We start from the raw sequence: 14,836 nt of genomic DNA, 5'->3' as shown, positions 1-14,836 counted from the left end.
GTAAAAGCATTTAGAGATCCCTCGTCTGTTGTAGAAGCACTCCTGCACTTTTTCTACTGACGTGGATTTGCTTACAAACAGGAAAAATTAAGCTTTTATTCACTCAGCCCATTCACACAGTTTTTCATACCTGTGTTTTAAATCTTTGTGAAGTCCTGAAATCACTTTTTTTTAATCTTTTGTTTGTTGATGACCTTCTTGTCTGTGTTTAATTAAGTCGGCTACTTAGCAAACCTTTTTGTTAAATTTTTGTCTTTAAAAGATTCACCAGTTTCTTAGCAGTGTACAAAAAGTTTGTGGAAAAAATTATAATATGCATATTTTACAGAGTTTTTTTGACCATCACACTTGTACTTACTTTGCCTTGCAATTTATAGTAATCCTACTAAATCTTTTAATAAAACTGTATTTTGAGTCCTACAACTGTATGTAGAAGGATATTTAGCTTACATACTACTAAGTTATAGCATGCCAATATTTAAGCTGTTGAAGTGAAAAGTATAAGATAGATATTGTGTTGGTACCCTTCTTGTTCTTTTCAGTCTCATAGTTAGCACTGCAGCTGTACAGAATCCTATGGTTAGATTGCATAGCCCCATCTTCGGTGCCTAACATTTCGTTCAAACCAGTTCCTTTAAAACAGCATCAGAACTACCTTGGGAATGGATGCTGTCACCATCTCAGAGTTCTGTTTTAACATAGTTTTGTTTTGGCTCAATCCCTTTAGCATTGAAAATGTGTTAAGTGAAAAATGTGGAATAGGAATGCGACTTCTTTCATTATTATTTTAAGACACTTCACATTGCTGGTTTTAGTAAGCTAGTGTAGTTCCTTTACTGATAGCTTATTAAAGGAAAGCTGCTATCTTAAAAATCAAAACAGAAACAAAAACCCGACCAAACAGTGTTATGATTTCTGTTGATCAGCGTTTCAGCCATGTCTGACAAAAGTGAACTGAAGGCGGAGTTGGAGCGCAAGAAGCAACGATTAGCTCAAATCAGAGAGGAGAAGAAAAGAAAGGAGGAAGAAAGAAAGAAAAAAGAAGTAAGAAATAATTTTCTCTTTGAAACTTGACTGTTTGCATATGTAACTTGCCCAAAATTTAGGTTCACTCAGTCGTTGGCTACCTGTTATTCAGGGAGTGTCTATTTAATGGTCTGTTGCTGATGCAAATGGAGCACTTTCATTTTCTGATAAGAGCAAGCACCTACTGTTTTCTTTAGAATTACCCATATGGTAAGTTAGATATTTATTTTTTTTTAATCCTACACTTGCGTAAAGTTTGGATTTCCAAAACTACTTTTTTGCATGGGACATCATTAATGAATTTTGGGCAATGAAGTATTGCACAAAAGCTCTGCTTAATGAGTTGTGTTGGTGTTATTTAGAGAACTCACTTCTGATGTACAGTTCTGAAGATGTCTGTATGAATTTTCTGTCGGTATTGTTATGGTACAAAAAATGTGCTACATTCTTCTCCTCTTTGACTCATTTTTAGCCTGAATTGTAAAATCAGAGCAACACTCAGGATGTGTATCCTACTCGTGTGTTAGACTTCGTTTGTTAACAGTCTTCTGGATTTCTTTCTACGAAAGTATGTGACATCACTGATTTAGTACCTTCTCCTGAATGCAGATTATACCTCAGAAATGAAACTTGGTGGAATGTTTTGGTGGTCTGGGGTACCTTTTCAAGACTTCTCTGTGTTTTGTTTATGATCTTGTACGTGTTCTAAATTAGTGTATGACTGAAGGCTGGGCAGCTGCCAGCTGCATGATTCAGACAGAGAGGGAAGTATCTGAAATTACGTTCTGATGATCTTGTAACAATGTATTGCTTGTATCTGAGATTCCACATGTGATGCAGTAGTTCATCAGTTGAGAGCTTGCACTAACATTTGGGAATTGCTTTTTTTAAAAGGAACTGTGCAGTAAATTAGAAGCATAATGTGCAGTCATGTGAGGAGCAATTAGTATTTAATCATGGCATAGAATAGCTTGGTCTAGATGTTGCTGCTTCTATTAAAGACTTGTGTCTGTATCATCAATTTATATTTACAAAATACTTGCCAATGACTGAGTTTGGAACACCTTAAGCTATGAAATATATTTCTGTAATTGAATGAGCAGTTAATTGAGTGTGGAAGGATACAGAGTGTTCAGCATCTTTCACAGTAGAGCTTGCATTATTTCTAAATTATGGGGATGAGGGTATAATTCTGGGGTTTTTTTTTGTGTGTGGGAAATCTAGCAAGTAATAACACACCTTAAAGAAAACAAGTGTCTTGTAAACTTGAAGTTACTGCAAAGTTTTTTAAGACTTTATTTTTTTTGTGAAACCTGAAGTTCAGAAGAAAACTTTCTCACAAAACAGCTTTTTGATATTTTTAATTTTCAAAAATATCTTAAAATGCATACATAGACAATCATCACTTTTACATCTTACACGTATTTTCTCAGTTGCTAAACACTTCAGCATGTGCTCTGTTTAGCCAAGTGTCCTAATATTTTCTTGACCAAAGAGGGGTGTCTCTTACTCTCATTCTAACCCTATAGTGTTTTCTTTGCCACAGTTATTGTTGCTTCAAAATCGGAACAATATGATCATGTCTTTAAAATACTTTTATATACAGGTACATAATAAATTATTTTTTTTCAGTCTTTGCATGTTACAGTGCTTTGCATTAGTGTAAAAAAGATACTATTGGTCTTATGAAATGTCAGTCTTTTTGACAAATGAGAAGGTACTATTTGCATGTTATATGTCTTTTAAGGACAGTCGCAATTTTGTGATTCCTGTCTGCTGTTTACTTTACCTACAGAAAGGACCATCAGAATTACTACAGTTAAATACCTAACCTATGTGATGATAGGTTTCAGTAGTATAAAAGAACCTGTGATATCTCAAAAAATAAATGAAACAGTTTTTAATACCTGTTAAAATGCTATAATATAATTATTGAATTATTTTTTTAGACTGATCAGAAGAAAGAAGCTCTTCCTGTACAAGAAGAATCTGATCTTGAAAAGAAGAGAAGAGAAGCTGAAGCATTACTTCAAAGCATGGGGTTGACACCCGAGTCTCCTGTTGGTAGGAATATTAATATCAGATTGAGATAAATGTTTGGGGGTTTTTTGTTTGGTTGTTTTTTGTTGGTGTTTTGGGGTGGGTTTTTTGGGGGGGTGGTGGCTTTGGGTTTTTTGGGGGGGGGGGTGGTGGGGTTTTTGTTCATTTTTGTTAGAATTGTGGTACGTGTGAAAATCTTCTGGCTGCTGTTTTTTGGGGTATACATGTCTGGGCTTTGTACTGTTTTATCCCACGTGATCTCTGTGATGATTGTCAAGTGATGTGCTTCAGTACACATTACTAGTACTATTTTGTAAAAGGTGTGTTTTACACTTAGTGGATTATTTGGAGTCTTTTAGTTAAAATTTATAAATATCATGTATCTGTTAATTTCTTTCCTTATTTTCTGTGCACACTATTCTTCTGTATTTTTTTTCCTTTGTCTTTTTCATAATGCCAAGTTTTAATTCTGATATTTTTGTGCAGAGTTGGCTTGTTTCCTTTCTGCATCTTTTACGTTCTAATTTTCCTTATCTCAAATATCTGACTGACTTTGATGGAGTATAAAGTTTAAGTATAAAATTTAAAGGATAAGTATAACACTTCTTAACTACCAAAGATGATGATTCCTGTCTGTGCCACTCTTGGATGGGTTACCATATTGGTTGATTTTTTGCCTTTTACATAGCCCACATCTCTCTGGAAGACAAAAGCAAAGAGGGTGATAATTCAATGCCACTTTTCATCTCTAGCTCTGAAATATAAGGAGTTTAGAACGTATTTTTCAGTTTGGCTCAATAGTGAAGGTCTCTTTCAACTGGGTTTGCAGATAAAAAATAATAATAATTCGTTACGTATATAGTGTATCTGTGACTATATCTTCATAATGGCTCTTGCATAGTCATCAAAATAAATAAATAATCAAAATAAATAGTTCAAAAGTGAATGTGGAATGAACACCATTATAACTGCTCCCATTCCAACAACCACAGCAGTCATTTTTAGTAGTTTGAACTGTTCTCACCGTTCAGAGACTGCATTTGAGCTATGTTAGCACTAGCATACAACATTTTAAGTAATCAGTTCTTACCTAATAGAGATTTTTTTTTTTGCAGACTAATAATTGAACACTTTCTTGTGTGAGGTTTTGCCAAGGCAGCTGATGAGACTCTTGCAGAAATGCATGTGGTGGTGGTTGGTGGTTTTTTAAATCTGAAGGAGAATGTAAAACCCACAGGATAGTCATGCCTCAAAGCAAGTCATTGCATAGACTTTGAGTAGCTGTTAAAAAGCTCTTTGAGGTGCTGGCGTGTTAAGACCAAGGCATACACCTGCAAGAGTGTTGTGTTTAGTTCCATTGAGCGTCTACTTAACCACATCCTTCATTGTACACGGATTTGCAGGGAATTTGTTCTGTTCCCTTTCAAGATACCCAGATCTGATCTGGATCCTAAATCAAGCCAAAATTTGCAGTAGCATGCCTGCGGCACAGGCTTGGTCTGCTGACCAGGTGCTGGGCAAAGTATCATAGTACAGTGATCATATGCCTGAACTGAAGCTAACTCGCAGCTGACCAGCTTGGTGTGCAGATAGCTGGAGATTAGATTCCTTCATAGAAAATTGTATTAAAAATTCCTAAGGTGGTTACTGTTCTGTTGACTGCCAGAGAGAGGTAGCTCTCTCTTTGGGGGAAGGGACCTTAGCAATGTAAGTATGCTTTTCGTACCTTCCATACTCGTGATGTAAGAAGCCATAAGTTAGTGAACCAAAATAACCTTCAAGAAGGTATTATAGTGTCATCCTCTGTTGAGGTAGGTGGAATTTTACTTTGTCTTTTCCTAAGACTGTTGGTGTTTAAACAGGTTTCACCTCACTAATGGGAAAACTTTCTTGGAAACAGTGTGCCCCACAAGAGGGCACTGTAGCATCAAAACTGAGCTACTGGGTTCTTTTGGCCGTACTTACTGCTAGATGGAGCTGACTGACTTGTGTAACTGGTAACGAGATACGTTTCTAATGTCACCCCTTCAGTTAAGAAAGGGTGACATTAAAATGTCATCGTTTCTGATAACCCACAAAAATAATGTAGGAATAAAAAGGCCCGTGGGCATTTCCTTTAGTATAAGTTATTCGATAGATGGTGATAATGTGTTGAAGAATATATATGCACACTTGTATATACACATGTATACCCATATTTATATAGATATATGTATAAAGTGTAAGTGTGTGTATGTATGAATTTACAAAGTATAACTCTAGACCTATATAAAAGTTTCTCCTGTAGGAGGAATGAATCTTCAATAAATTAAAGTATTCATTGTGGTTTTTGTAAATCAAGGGTAGAATTTTTGTCAACCAGAGTCATGTCTCTGTTTTGGGATGGAATGGAAGCATTCTTCAGAAGTCACAATATACTTGTGATTTCTCAATTTAGATCTGCAACAGTTTCCTGAATTCTCCCTTGCCAGACCCGTGACAGAGCAGATACCAATTTATATACATAACTTGTGTTCCGTTGGTTAAAGGCTCTTTTTAAGGGTTGTTAAGGAGGGAATGTGTCTTATGAATGTTTTACATATTGCTGAAAAATGAAGTGTATAAGGCCTTTCAACACACACTTGATTCTTCAGCATAAACCTAAGTTTCATTAAATAATGAGTTTCAGTATTCACTGTAATAATGAGTTTCACTATTCACTACAGAAGTTGAAAGAAATATTGAAATAGCTTTGTGTTTGCATCAGGTTGCATGATATCATTCACTATTATATATTGGTTCCAAAAAACATGTTGCTTTTTAAATGTAATAGCAATCTACATGCTGAAAATGAACTGACTTTTAAGAAAAAGTTTTAGTATAACAGTACGAGACTGTCAAGTAAAAAGAAAGGAAACATGAAAATCCCCCCAAACCGAACACTAGGAACTTTGTCGTAAAACACAGGATTTATGTTATTTTGTTCAAATTAGAACAAAAATAACGGCATGCTGTTGTTGAGAGTGTCAACAACAAAGTTGTGACACAAAGTGACAAAGCCACTTTTTTTGGTCCATGCTTCAGTGATTATTTATTTTGAAACAAAATTACCAGTTAAATACATTCAATGCCTAATTTTTAAGAAAAACTCATGTCAAAGCTATATTAACAAGTGCCTTCCTCTTTTGTTTAAGCAACATGATTTAGTGGAAATTACACTTTGAAAACTGATGCCATCATTTGTCAGAAGTTCAGATTAAGAATATATTTTCAATTCATTTTCACTTAAATGTCTTTCCCTCCATGTCTCTTTTTTTTTTTTTATGCTCCAGATGCATAAGTGCCAAACAATTGCATGAAAGTCCAGCATGAATTGTTAACATTGTCTTTTCCCCTCTCTTTCTACTGTTCATCCATGTATTTTTTGTTTGCCATCACTTTTTTTTTTACTACTTCATGTTAAATTAATTTGAAAACATCCTAAGCTGTGCAACCTCTGCGAGTAGTAACAGCGGATACCTGTCTGTTTCACTATTTAGTCCCTCCTCCTACCTCTCCGTCTTCCAAATCTGTGAGTACGCCAAGTGAGGCTGGAAGCCAGGACTCTGGTGATGGTGCTGTTGGATCTAGGTATGTCATTTTCCGTGTCATATTCCTTTGCTTAATACTTGTATTCTGAACAATCAAGCTTTAGAAGAAATCAAGGTTGATTATAATATAATAATATGAGGTTACAGTGTTACTGAATCTGTGAACAGTTATTGTTTTACAGAAGTACTTTAAAATCTGAAACACAACTAATTTGAAATTGCCAACATTAACATGGAGTTTTTTTAAACTTGCAAGTTTAAAGTAAAATGAGTCTGAACGTCTTGTGGTAATGTTCTTGTATGCATTAATGTCTCAGGACAATAGAAAATGGGAAAAGTCCAACTTCTGGGCTCTTCCCAGCTTTTTCTAAAGTAGGGTATGTATGGATGATAGGCTATTTCCTTTTTCCCTCTATTCTGTTGGTCTAATAAAAGATACTGTCTACAAACTTAGCCTTGCTTCTGACTTTAACTTATTTTTTCATTACTCGGAACAGTATTTCTTGTTACTTCCCTTTGCAGCCATCCCTGTAACACAGCTGTGACACTCACAATCTCATTTGGCCAAAAGATAGCACCATGTTAGTACAGACACAGGTTTTCTTGAGTTCTGGTACTCGCCCCGTTTATTTGACCTTTTTTTTGTTGTTGTTCATGCCAGTTTGAGAAATGCTGCTTTAAAGAGACTCAGATAAATATTTCTGTTCAATTAAGAATTCAAAGTGGCAATATATGGGAGATAAGGTGGGAAACACTATTCCAAAGGGAATTTCTACTGTTTCCCATGCACAGTCTGCAAATAATTTTTGCCTAATGGTAACTTGTATTTTCTCAGCAAATTAAATTCATGTACTTAAATTTTACCAAGTATGCATTCTGGATGAAGTTTAGTTAAAGTAGTAATTATCATCGGCTACTTTAGTGCTTATATGAGTAGTTGTTCTGGAGGAAGACTGAATACTTACACCACTTTGAAACATCTTTTAAAAAGACTGCAGTAACGCAGTAACGTCTTGTATGTGTGTGGATTGTGCATGCATAACTACATACAATCTTAAAACAGTCAAGATTTTAATGACCTGAACAAAGGCTACAAGGTACCTATTTCAAAGTAGCAGCCGTTAATTTAAAACAGATAATGCATCAGGCAGCAGATATAAACCCAGATTCTCTTTTTTTTTTTTTTTAAACAATGACCAGGTGTGATTTTGTACATAGCTTATTCACTATGCATTTGAAGTTCACCTGTCATGGTAATAAAGAATGAATATAATTGTTCCTTAACTGAGTAACAAGCAAATTTTAAGTTATTTGAAATCTGTGATTATTACGTATTAAATTGTCATATTATATTTAAATTCACTGTTAAGAAGAAAAAATAATTATTTGATTATCACTTTTTAATAAAAAAAATTTTTTCCATTCATACATAATTTAAATTCAATATGGAACAATGTATAGGCCACATACCTGTAATTGAACACCATGTTGTCTACTGAGTTGATCTCCACCTCGTAGGTGGACTGTGCTCTCTGATTGTATGTTCCTTAGACACCGTAACATAATGTCGTATGCATGCATTTTCTTATGAAGCCTTGAGAAAACTCATATCCTAAGCCTCTATAGCTTCATGCATTTGCAAACTTTCAAACTAAATGTATGTCTTGACAATTTCCCAACCGTGGAAGCATAGAAAGATTGTGGTCTCGAAGGTGTGGAGGTATGCATGTATAGCGAAAATGAAGGCTATCTAGAGCCGCTGTTAGAGTCCCCTTGCTTATTCCCTGACCACTGGATAATGTTCTTCCCCTTCTCCAGTAAACAGATGTGGATATCCTGGTGTATTAGTACAAGTTTGTACAACATTCCTAATGTACACGTACACTTGAACCTGAAAGTTAAGGAGAGAAGTTGGTCTGTGTGTTATCCCTTAGTGTTACACCTGGCATTTCACAGGTGACTCATATCAATATGAGACGTGTTAGAAAGCCCAAGTTGTTCCACTATGGTTGATGATCTTAAAACCATATTAGTATATTATTTGAGTTCTCTTTTTTTTTTCCTTTTTTCCTTTTTTTGGTCTGTGGCCATTTGTTCTCCGGTCATGCTGTGACTACACTTTACTTTACAAAGATGATCTCCTTTGTTAGTTTAGTCTTTTTACCTCTATGATGCTGAACATTGCCAATAACTTTACTTATTTAGTAATTAGTAGAGCAGTGTTCAGATTGTGTTCCTGCTGTTACTTCCATCTGTCTGGCTTTATTTTCATCAGTAAAGAGTTTTGGTTCCCAGTTTGATACCGTTCTTTTTCTCTTTTCCTCAGTTAAGAGTATAAATTCAAGACTGGAAGTTAATACAGTTGGTTTACTTTTATGCTAGGTGGATGCTTCATAGAATTAGTTTAAATGCAGAAAATACATTTCAGAGGTATAGGAATATGCCTGGAAACAGAGAAGTTCAGGCATATGTAGAAGAATGGGAACTTCTTTTCACTGAGTCTTGTAGATAAATTCATTTAACTTAAAGCATAAGAAATATCTGGAAAGCAAAAGGAACAGTGTTTTACATTATTTTGGTAAACATATAATCGGTGAATTTTATCTCAGAATGTTACCTTTATTTTAAAAGAATATCTCTGAGAAAGATTTAACTGTATATCCTATGCTGCTTGTTGACTCAAACTATTTTAAAAGGCAGACTGTCCCTTGTGCAACTGAAACAACTGTTGAAAGGTAAAAGAATGCTTTGAAAGCAATAAAGCAACCTCAGTAAGGGCTAGGTCTTAAGCAGACAGAAAAGTTGGAACCTTTTAAATTTGTAGTCCTTTCCCCAAGTTCCTCTCAAGCGGGAATGAAAAAGTTGAGAAGATGTTTGACAGGTATTGTGGTAATGCAGCATTTGGATCTGTAGATAAGTCATCCTTTGCAGAAGCAACCTGAAGGTTGAGGTAGTGGTGGTTTGGGTTTGCTTTATTTTTTTTTTATTTTTTTTTTTTTGTTAATGCATGATTGAACAACATATGAGCAACAGCCAACTTTAAGTCTCAGGCACCAAATTAAAATCCAAGCTTATATCTGTTATATCAAGAAAAATAGCAGACACCTAAAGACATCTAAAGAATAAGTATACTCAAAGTAATTACCTTTATGTTAAAATAGTGTGTTTTCTGATGCACAAAAGATATAGAAAGGTTTCAGAGATGTAGGTATTAAGGTATTGCTGTGGATGCAATAGCTGTTATGTGGAATGATTTTCTAAATATGAAGACAGTGGATTTGTAACTTTTATTTAAACTATAATTACTCTTCTAATGCATTCTTTCTACAAGAACAAGGTAGTGCATGACACACTCATATTTATGAGTTTTTATGGCACGGCCTGTACATTTTTGAGATCAAATTTACTTTTCAGAATGCTGCACCTGGTTTATAAGAACATTACCACGTATGGAATGAAAATGTATAATTACCTTTTATTGACTTATCATAGTGTAAAATATTACATTTTTTTATTTGTTATAAAACGTGATTTTTAAAAAAATTATAATAGTATCTAAGAACTCTAGAAAAAACATGCATGTTCATCTGTTGTCTCTCTTACAAGCTTGTTTTTAAATTCTGCCTGAGGCTGATAGTGGGCAGTAGACTAAATGAAAATTAGGGGAGAAGGGAAGAAGGCTAAAAATGAAGGCAGAGGGAAGATTTATTTCCCCCTTCATATTTCTTTGATACAAGAGTGACTTGAAATGGATCTATTCTATTCATTATTCCACATGACTTTGAAATGTGTTATTAATATAAAGCCCACTATTTCTAAGAGATTTCAATATCTTAAATGGACTTGGCTCTAAATCAGATGACACTTATGAGCCCAAGGCAGTGCTTAACCCATAATTACTGCAATGTCAGATCTTGGAAACTCTAGCAGTTCTCTATCCCAGTGGAAATGCGTTTTTGCCCCTCGACCAAAGGCTTATGTGTTGACTCATTTCCTTTACCAATATGACAGTTTCCTCCACACATTTACTGCTCTGGGCAAGATTGCGTTACGTTAACAAATCTGTCTTCATATGACATGAACAAATCTGAACAGATTTTTTTAAAGGAATTTGAAGCTTTTAATGGTTCTTGTCAGTATTTAAAATGTTCTTATTTGTCTCTCGTAAAGGCTACATTTGTTTGCAGATCTTTAAATTTCAATCCTTAAAATAATTTAATTCTCTTCTAGTAGCTCTGAATCCTGTGTTTGCTTTTTAACTTTTGTTACTGCATGTATTATTGCACTGAATGGTTGCCGAATTTCCCTTACCTGATGTTACATTGCTTTTGTTTCTTGTGAACAATGAAATAGCTATAAGCTTACTGTAACTCTGGCGTTTCATAGTGTGTATTTGCTTCACTAATCTCTGGCCTTTTTTGCTAACGCTGCATGGTTGTTCAACCTGGGGTATCAGGACGCTGCATTGGGATACTGATCCATCAGTTCTTCAGCTCCACTCTGATTCCGATCTGGGGTATTGCATAGATTTCTTATATTCCCTCTTTCATGTACTTATGGATAATAAGTATAAAAGCTTATTTTTTTCTTTAAGACTTCAAGTTGGTGTTAAGAGACTGTTCTGTAAGTAACAGAAATTCACTTTCCCTAGACTTAGAGAAGTTTGCTTGCAATGGGAAATTTTTATATTATTTAATATATGCAAGATGCATTTCTAATAACAAAACTTGCTTATTGCTGGGTTTTTTTGAGTCTTTCTTTGGCAAAATGTAAACTTTAAGAAGCCATTTCTTCTAAAAGCTTAGAATAATCGTATTTAAAACCAGAGTCATTCCCATCTTTTCTTATAAATATGCTTATAAAAGCTGCAGCTCATATAAGCACTTACTAAAACCCATATCGTGCTCTAAGAATTAAGATTCTGCCTACCATAACTTTTCAAAAGGGGTTACTATCTTTCTTTTGCTTTTATCTTAGGAGAGGAGTGAATAATAAGAAACTAAATTTGGAGATAGGTAAATTGTTGTTGGATCATTGCAGTATTACTACAATACATATTGAAATTAGCTTTTCTAGGAAGTTACAATGACTGAACTAAGGTTAAGAGTTTTTGGAAGTACGTTATGTGCTATAGCTTGATATTAGCTATGTATGTGTTTATGTGATCTTCCATTAGCTGAAGTCGGAAAGCTCAGAGGTTTTCAGCATCGTATTCTCGAGTAACGTATTATGGGTAAATCACTTGTCAGTGCGTGAGTTTCAGATTAGACTCGCAGTTTTTCATTCTAAATAGTATTTCAGAGGTAGACAAAAAAGGGCAGCAAAGTTAAAAAGGACTAGGAAATGCCTTTTTCCGTCAGAATAACTAAGCTGTTTTTCAAACTTTAAAATCGTAGAACCACTGCTGTACGAACATGACTTGTGTGAGCAGATCTGTTTTCCACTGAAAACTGGGACATGTCATATATGTAGCAGTACCCTAGTCAACCACAAAGAGCAAAACTTCAAAATTCTATCCTATAATGCACATAGATATATATTTGTACCTCTTTTTTTGCCACAGATATATAAATAGCTGCTGATTTTAAATAATGATTATAATAAAATATTAGTCATAATCATGTGACTTCTTCGGAATTAAGTTTCCACTGGATTTAAGTTTGACTAAGCAGTGCTGTAACATGACTACTTGGGTGTTTTTCTAGGCAAAATGTGAAGTAATTTGTAAAGTTAAATATTTTTTTTCTGATTTGTCTGTTAATTTTATTTAGACGTGGACCTGTTAAACTTGGAATGGCCAAAATTACACAAGTTGACTTTCCTCCTCGAGAAATTGTTACATATACAAAGGAGACGCAAACACCTATTATGACTCAGCCAAAGGAAGGTGAATGTTTAACTTGTTACTGTCTAAGTTATTTTTCTTTTCTTTTATTATAATAATAATGACTGACTGAACTGGAACCAGCACTTGTGATCTTGAAGCTTAGTAAGGTAGAATGAAGATTGATCTGTAAGATAATTGATATAAATTCTATTACTACATTCATATAGGCATTGCATTAGAGTGCCTCTGTCATTCTGCATCTTGTTTAACATTACTCTTATGGCTAATACATGGTATTTTCTCACTCCTAGTAAATATTCAGATTAGATGCAGTTTCTTAATTAGCTGACAACTGATAAATAAAAGTGGGGTATATCTTGCATTTACGACATTTAAGAATCCACACACAACTTATTTGAAGGCCATGTACCCTTACAACAAACTTAGCAATTAAACTGCTCAACTTTTTAAGAATATGGATTTCTATACCTGGAGCTTATACATTGAGTTTTAAAAGAAGGAACTGATTTCTTTATTAACCCATGCAGTTTCTGTTCTCAGCAATTGAACGTATGCTTTCTTTCAGTCATGACTTGTTTGCTTTTCAGAAAAGAAATTTTTCCAAAGAAAACATAGTTGGCTAATAAATTTGCTTTTAAATGTTGAAACACTTGAATTTAGCTGCAAATGAAAATACTAATCTTTGACTTAGTTTGTATGTGGTTCCACAACAAAATCTCTTAGTTGTTTCATATGACTGTCTTTGAGTATGTGTCTCTGCTAGTAATTTTAGGACCTTGTTCTCCATTCGTAACTTTGCATATTCCTACTCTTTGGTACGGGAAACTTTGGGTATGGGAAACTCTTTTGCAAGGAGATAAAAGCATTTTGGGTATGGCAAATCCTTTTGTAAGGAGATAAAAGCATTTTTTAAAACATGAAGAGAATAGTCAACTGAAATCTTATGCTGGTGTTTTCTGAAAACTGTGTAATTTACCTGAAAGTGTAATACAAGTGATGCAGAATTGTTGTTGTTGCTCCAATCTACATCAATATGCTGCTCTTGCCTGGAGTGTGTTTTGAAGTCACTTTGGCAAGTTTAACTAGATGCAAATGACACTCTGAATGAGTTTAAGGGCCGGGGGGGAGAAAGGGGAGGGAAAAGAAAGGAAGTAAATCGCAACAATACTTTGTGTTGAGAAGTTTCCTCCCTTTTTATCTCTGGGTACCCAGTATAAGGGATTGGCACGTCTTCAGAATGCAAACCAAATCTTTCAAACTTCACTTTTCAGTGAGCCAGAATAACAGAGCATATGCTTTTTCTCTAGCTGTGTTTCTTTTCCATTCTTCATTTTATCTGTATCCCTGTACAGATAGGCACTTTGAGTTTTCCTGCTTTCACCTCTCCCATGCCCTTACGTCTTCCTTTTTCTAATTCCTCAGATTTTTTCCTCCTCACTGTCAGGTTCGTGGAATCTGAAGACTTAGTTCATAGTTTGTGTGCTTGAAGAGTTTTACTTCTGCTGCCTGCTGTCAGTGGAAATTGCCTGGTATTGTATGAGCTTATTTCACACTCAGTGGATCGGCTCTAGTTGAGTTTTACTGTAGTGGAGTTGGAAAGATGGGTCATCTGTATTTCTGCATTTACTAGAAAGTGCTCTCAATACACGTTGTGTCCATTCCACCTTAAAAATAATACTGTTTTCTTGAGGGCCATCATCATTATTTTATGTATGTGTACTTTGCAAAAATCACTTACAGATGCTTTTTTGTCATTTCAGTGTTGAGGATCTTATTAAGGTTTGTCTTAAGACTGCCTAAATACATTCATAATTAAGCTTTATGTTCACAATTTATGTTAACATATGAAATAGGACATAGGTTTAAAAAATAATCATGCTGCCTCCAAAAATAAAAAAGAGTCACTAGGTGAGAGATTTTGATTATGGGAAGAAAATTTTGAAGTCTTAAAACAATTGACAAAAGCAATATGCTAAATTTTCAGAGTGCAATTAGATAAAATAAAATTAGATTGACTATTGTTTCACAATCTGAGGGTTTTTAAATGTTTTTTAGTGAGTATACTGTAAACTAGAGATAATCTCACAAAGTACACTTGAAAGCTGAGCTTGTAACTGAATTTACACATACAGGTAACCTTCAGTAGCTCACTTGTGCAGCGACAAGTTGCATCTCAACTAGGTTAGCTCCAGTATTCACGCTTTATAATAAAATGAAGTGGTCTGGACCTTTCTTAATTATTGCATTTTGAGATTTTTAAATGCTGTTGGAGTTGTGCTTTTGAACAAAGGAAAATAGAAGCAGGTTTATTAGATACGCTGTGCAGTCATTCTGCAGGTTTAGGTCCACTTGT

The 14,836-nt window shown here is 34.6% G+C and overlaps 1 protein-coding gene across 7 annotated transcripts in view; it reads left to right on the top strand.

Annotated features, from left to right (window-relative positions):
• The window catches only part of DYNC1I2 (dynein cytoplasmic 1 intermediate chain 2), a 30,585-nt gene that overhangs the window by 1,084 nt on the left and 14,665 nt on the right, over window positions 1-14,836 (top strand). For 2 of the 7 annotated variants that reach the window (XM_074595413.1, XM_074595412.1), the window contains exons 2-6: window positions 927-1,044; window positions 2,976-3,090; window positions 6,585-6,675; window positions 11,092-11,151; window positions 12,407-12,522. In XM_074595413.1, coding sequence (XP_074451514.1) covers window positions 937-1,044; window positions 2,976-3,090; window positions 6,585-6,675; window positions 11,092-11,151; window positions 12,407-12,522 — 490 coding nt within the window. In that variant the 5' untranslated portion in view covers window positions 927-936. Of the gene's footprint in view, window positions 1-926; window positions 1,045-2,975; window positions 3,091-6,530; window positions 6,676-11,091; window positions 11,152-12,406; window positions 12,523-14,836 lie in introns of all 7 variants that reach the window. The other 5 variants (XM_074595411.1, XM_074595410.1, XM_074595416.1 and 2 more) reach the window with 3 other exon arrangements.

This window comes from Larus michahellis, chromosome 7 (assembly GCF_964199755.1).
Source record: "Larus michahellis chromosome 7, bLarMic1.1, whole genome shotgun sequence".
Classification (NCBI taxonomy): Eukaryota; Metazoa; Chordata; class Aves; order Charadriiformes; family Laridae; genus Larus; species Larus michahellis.
This window is presented reverse-complemented; position numbering and strand designations above follow the sequence as displayed.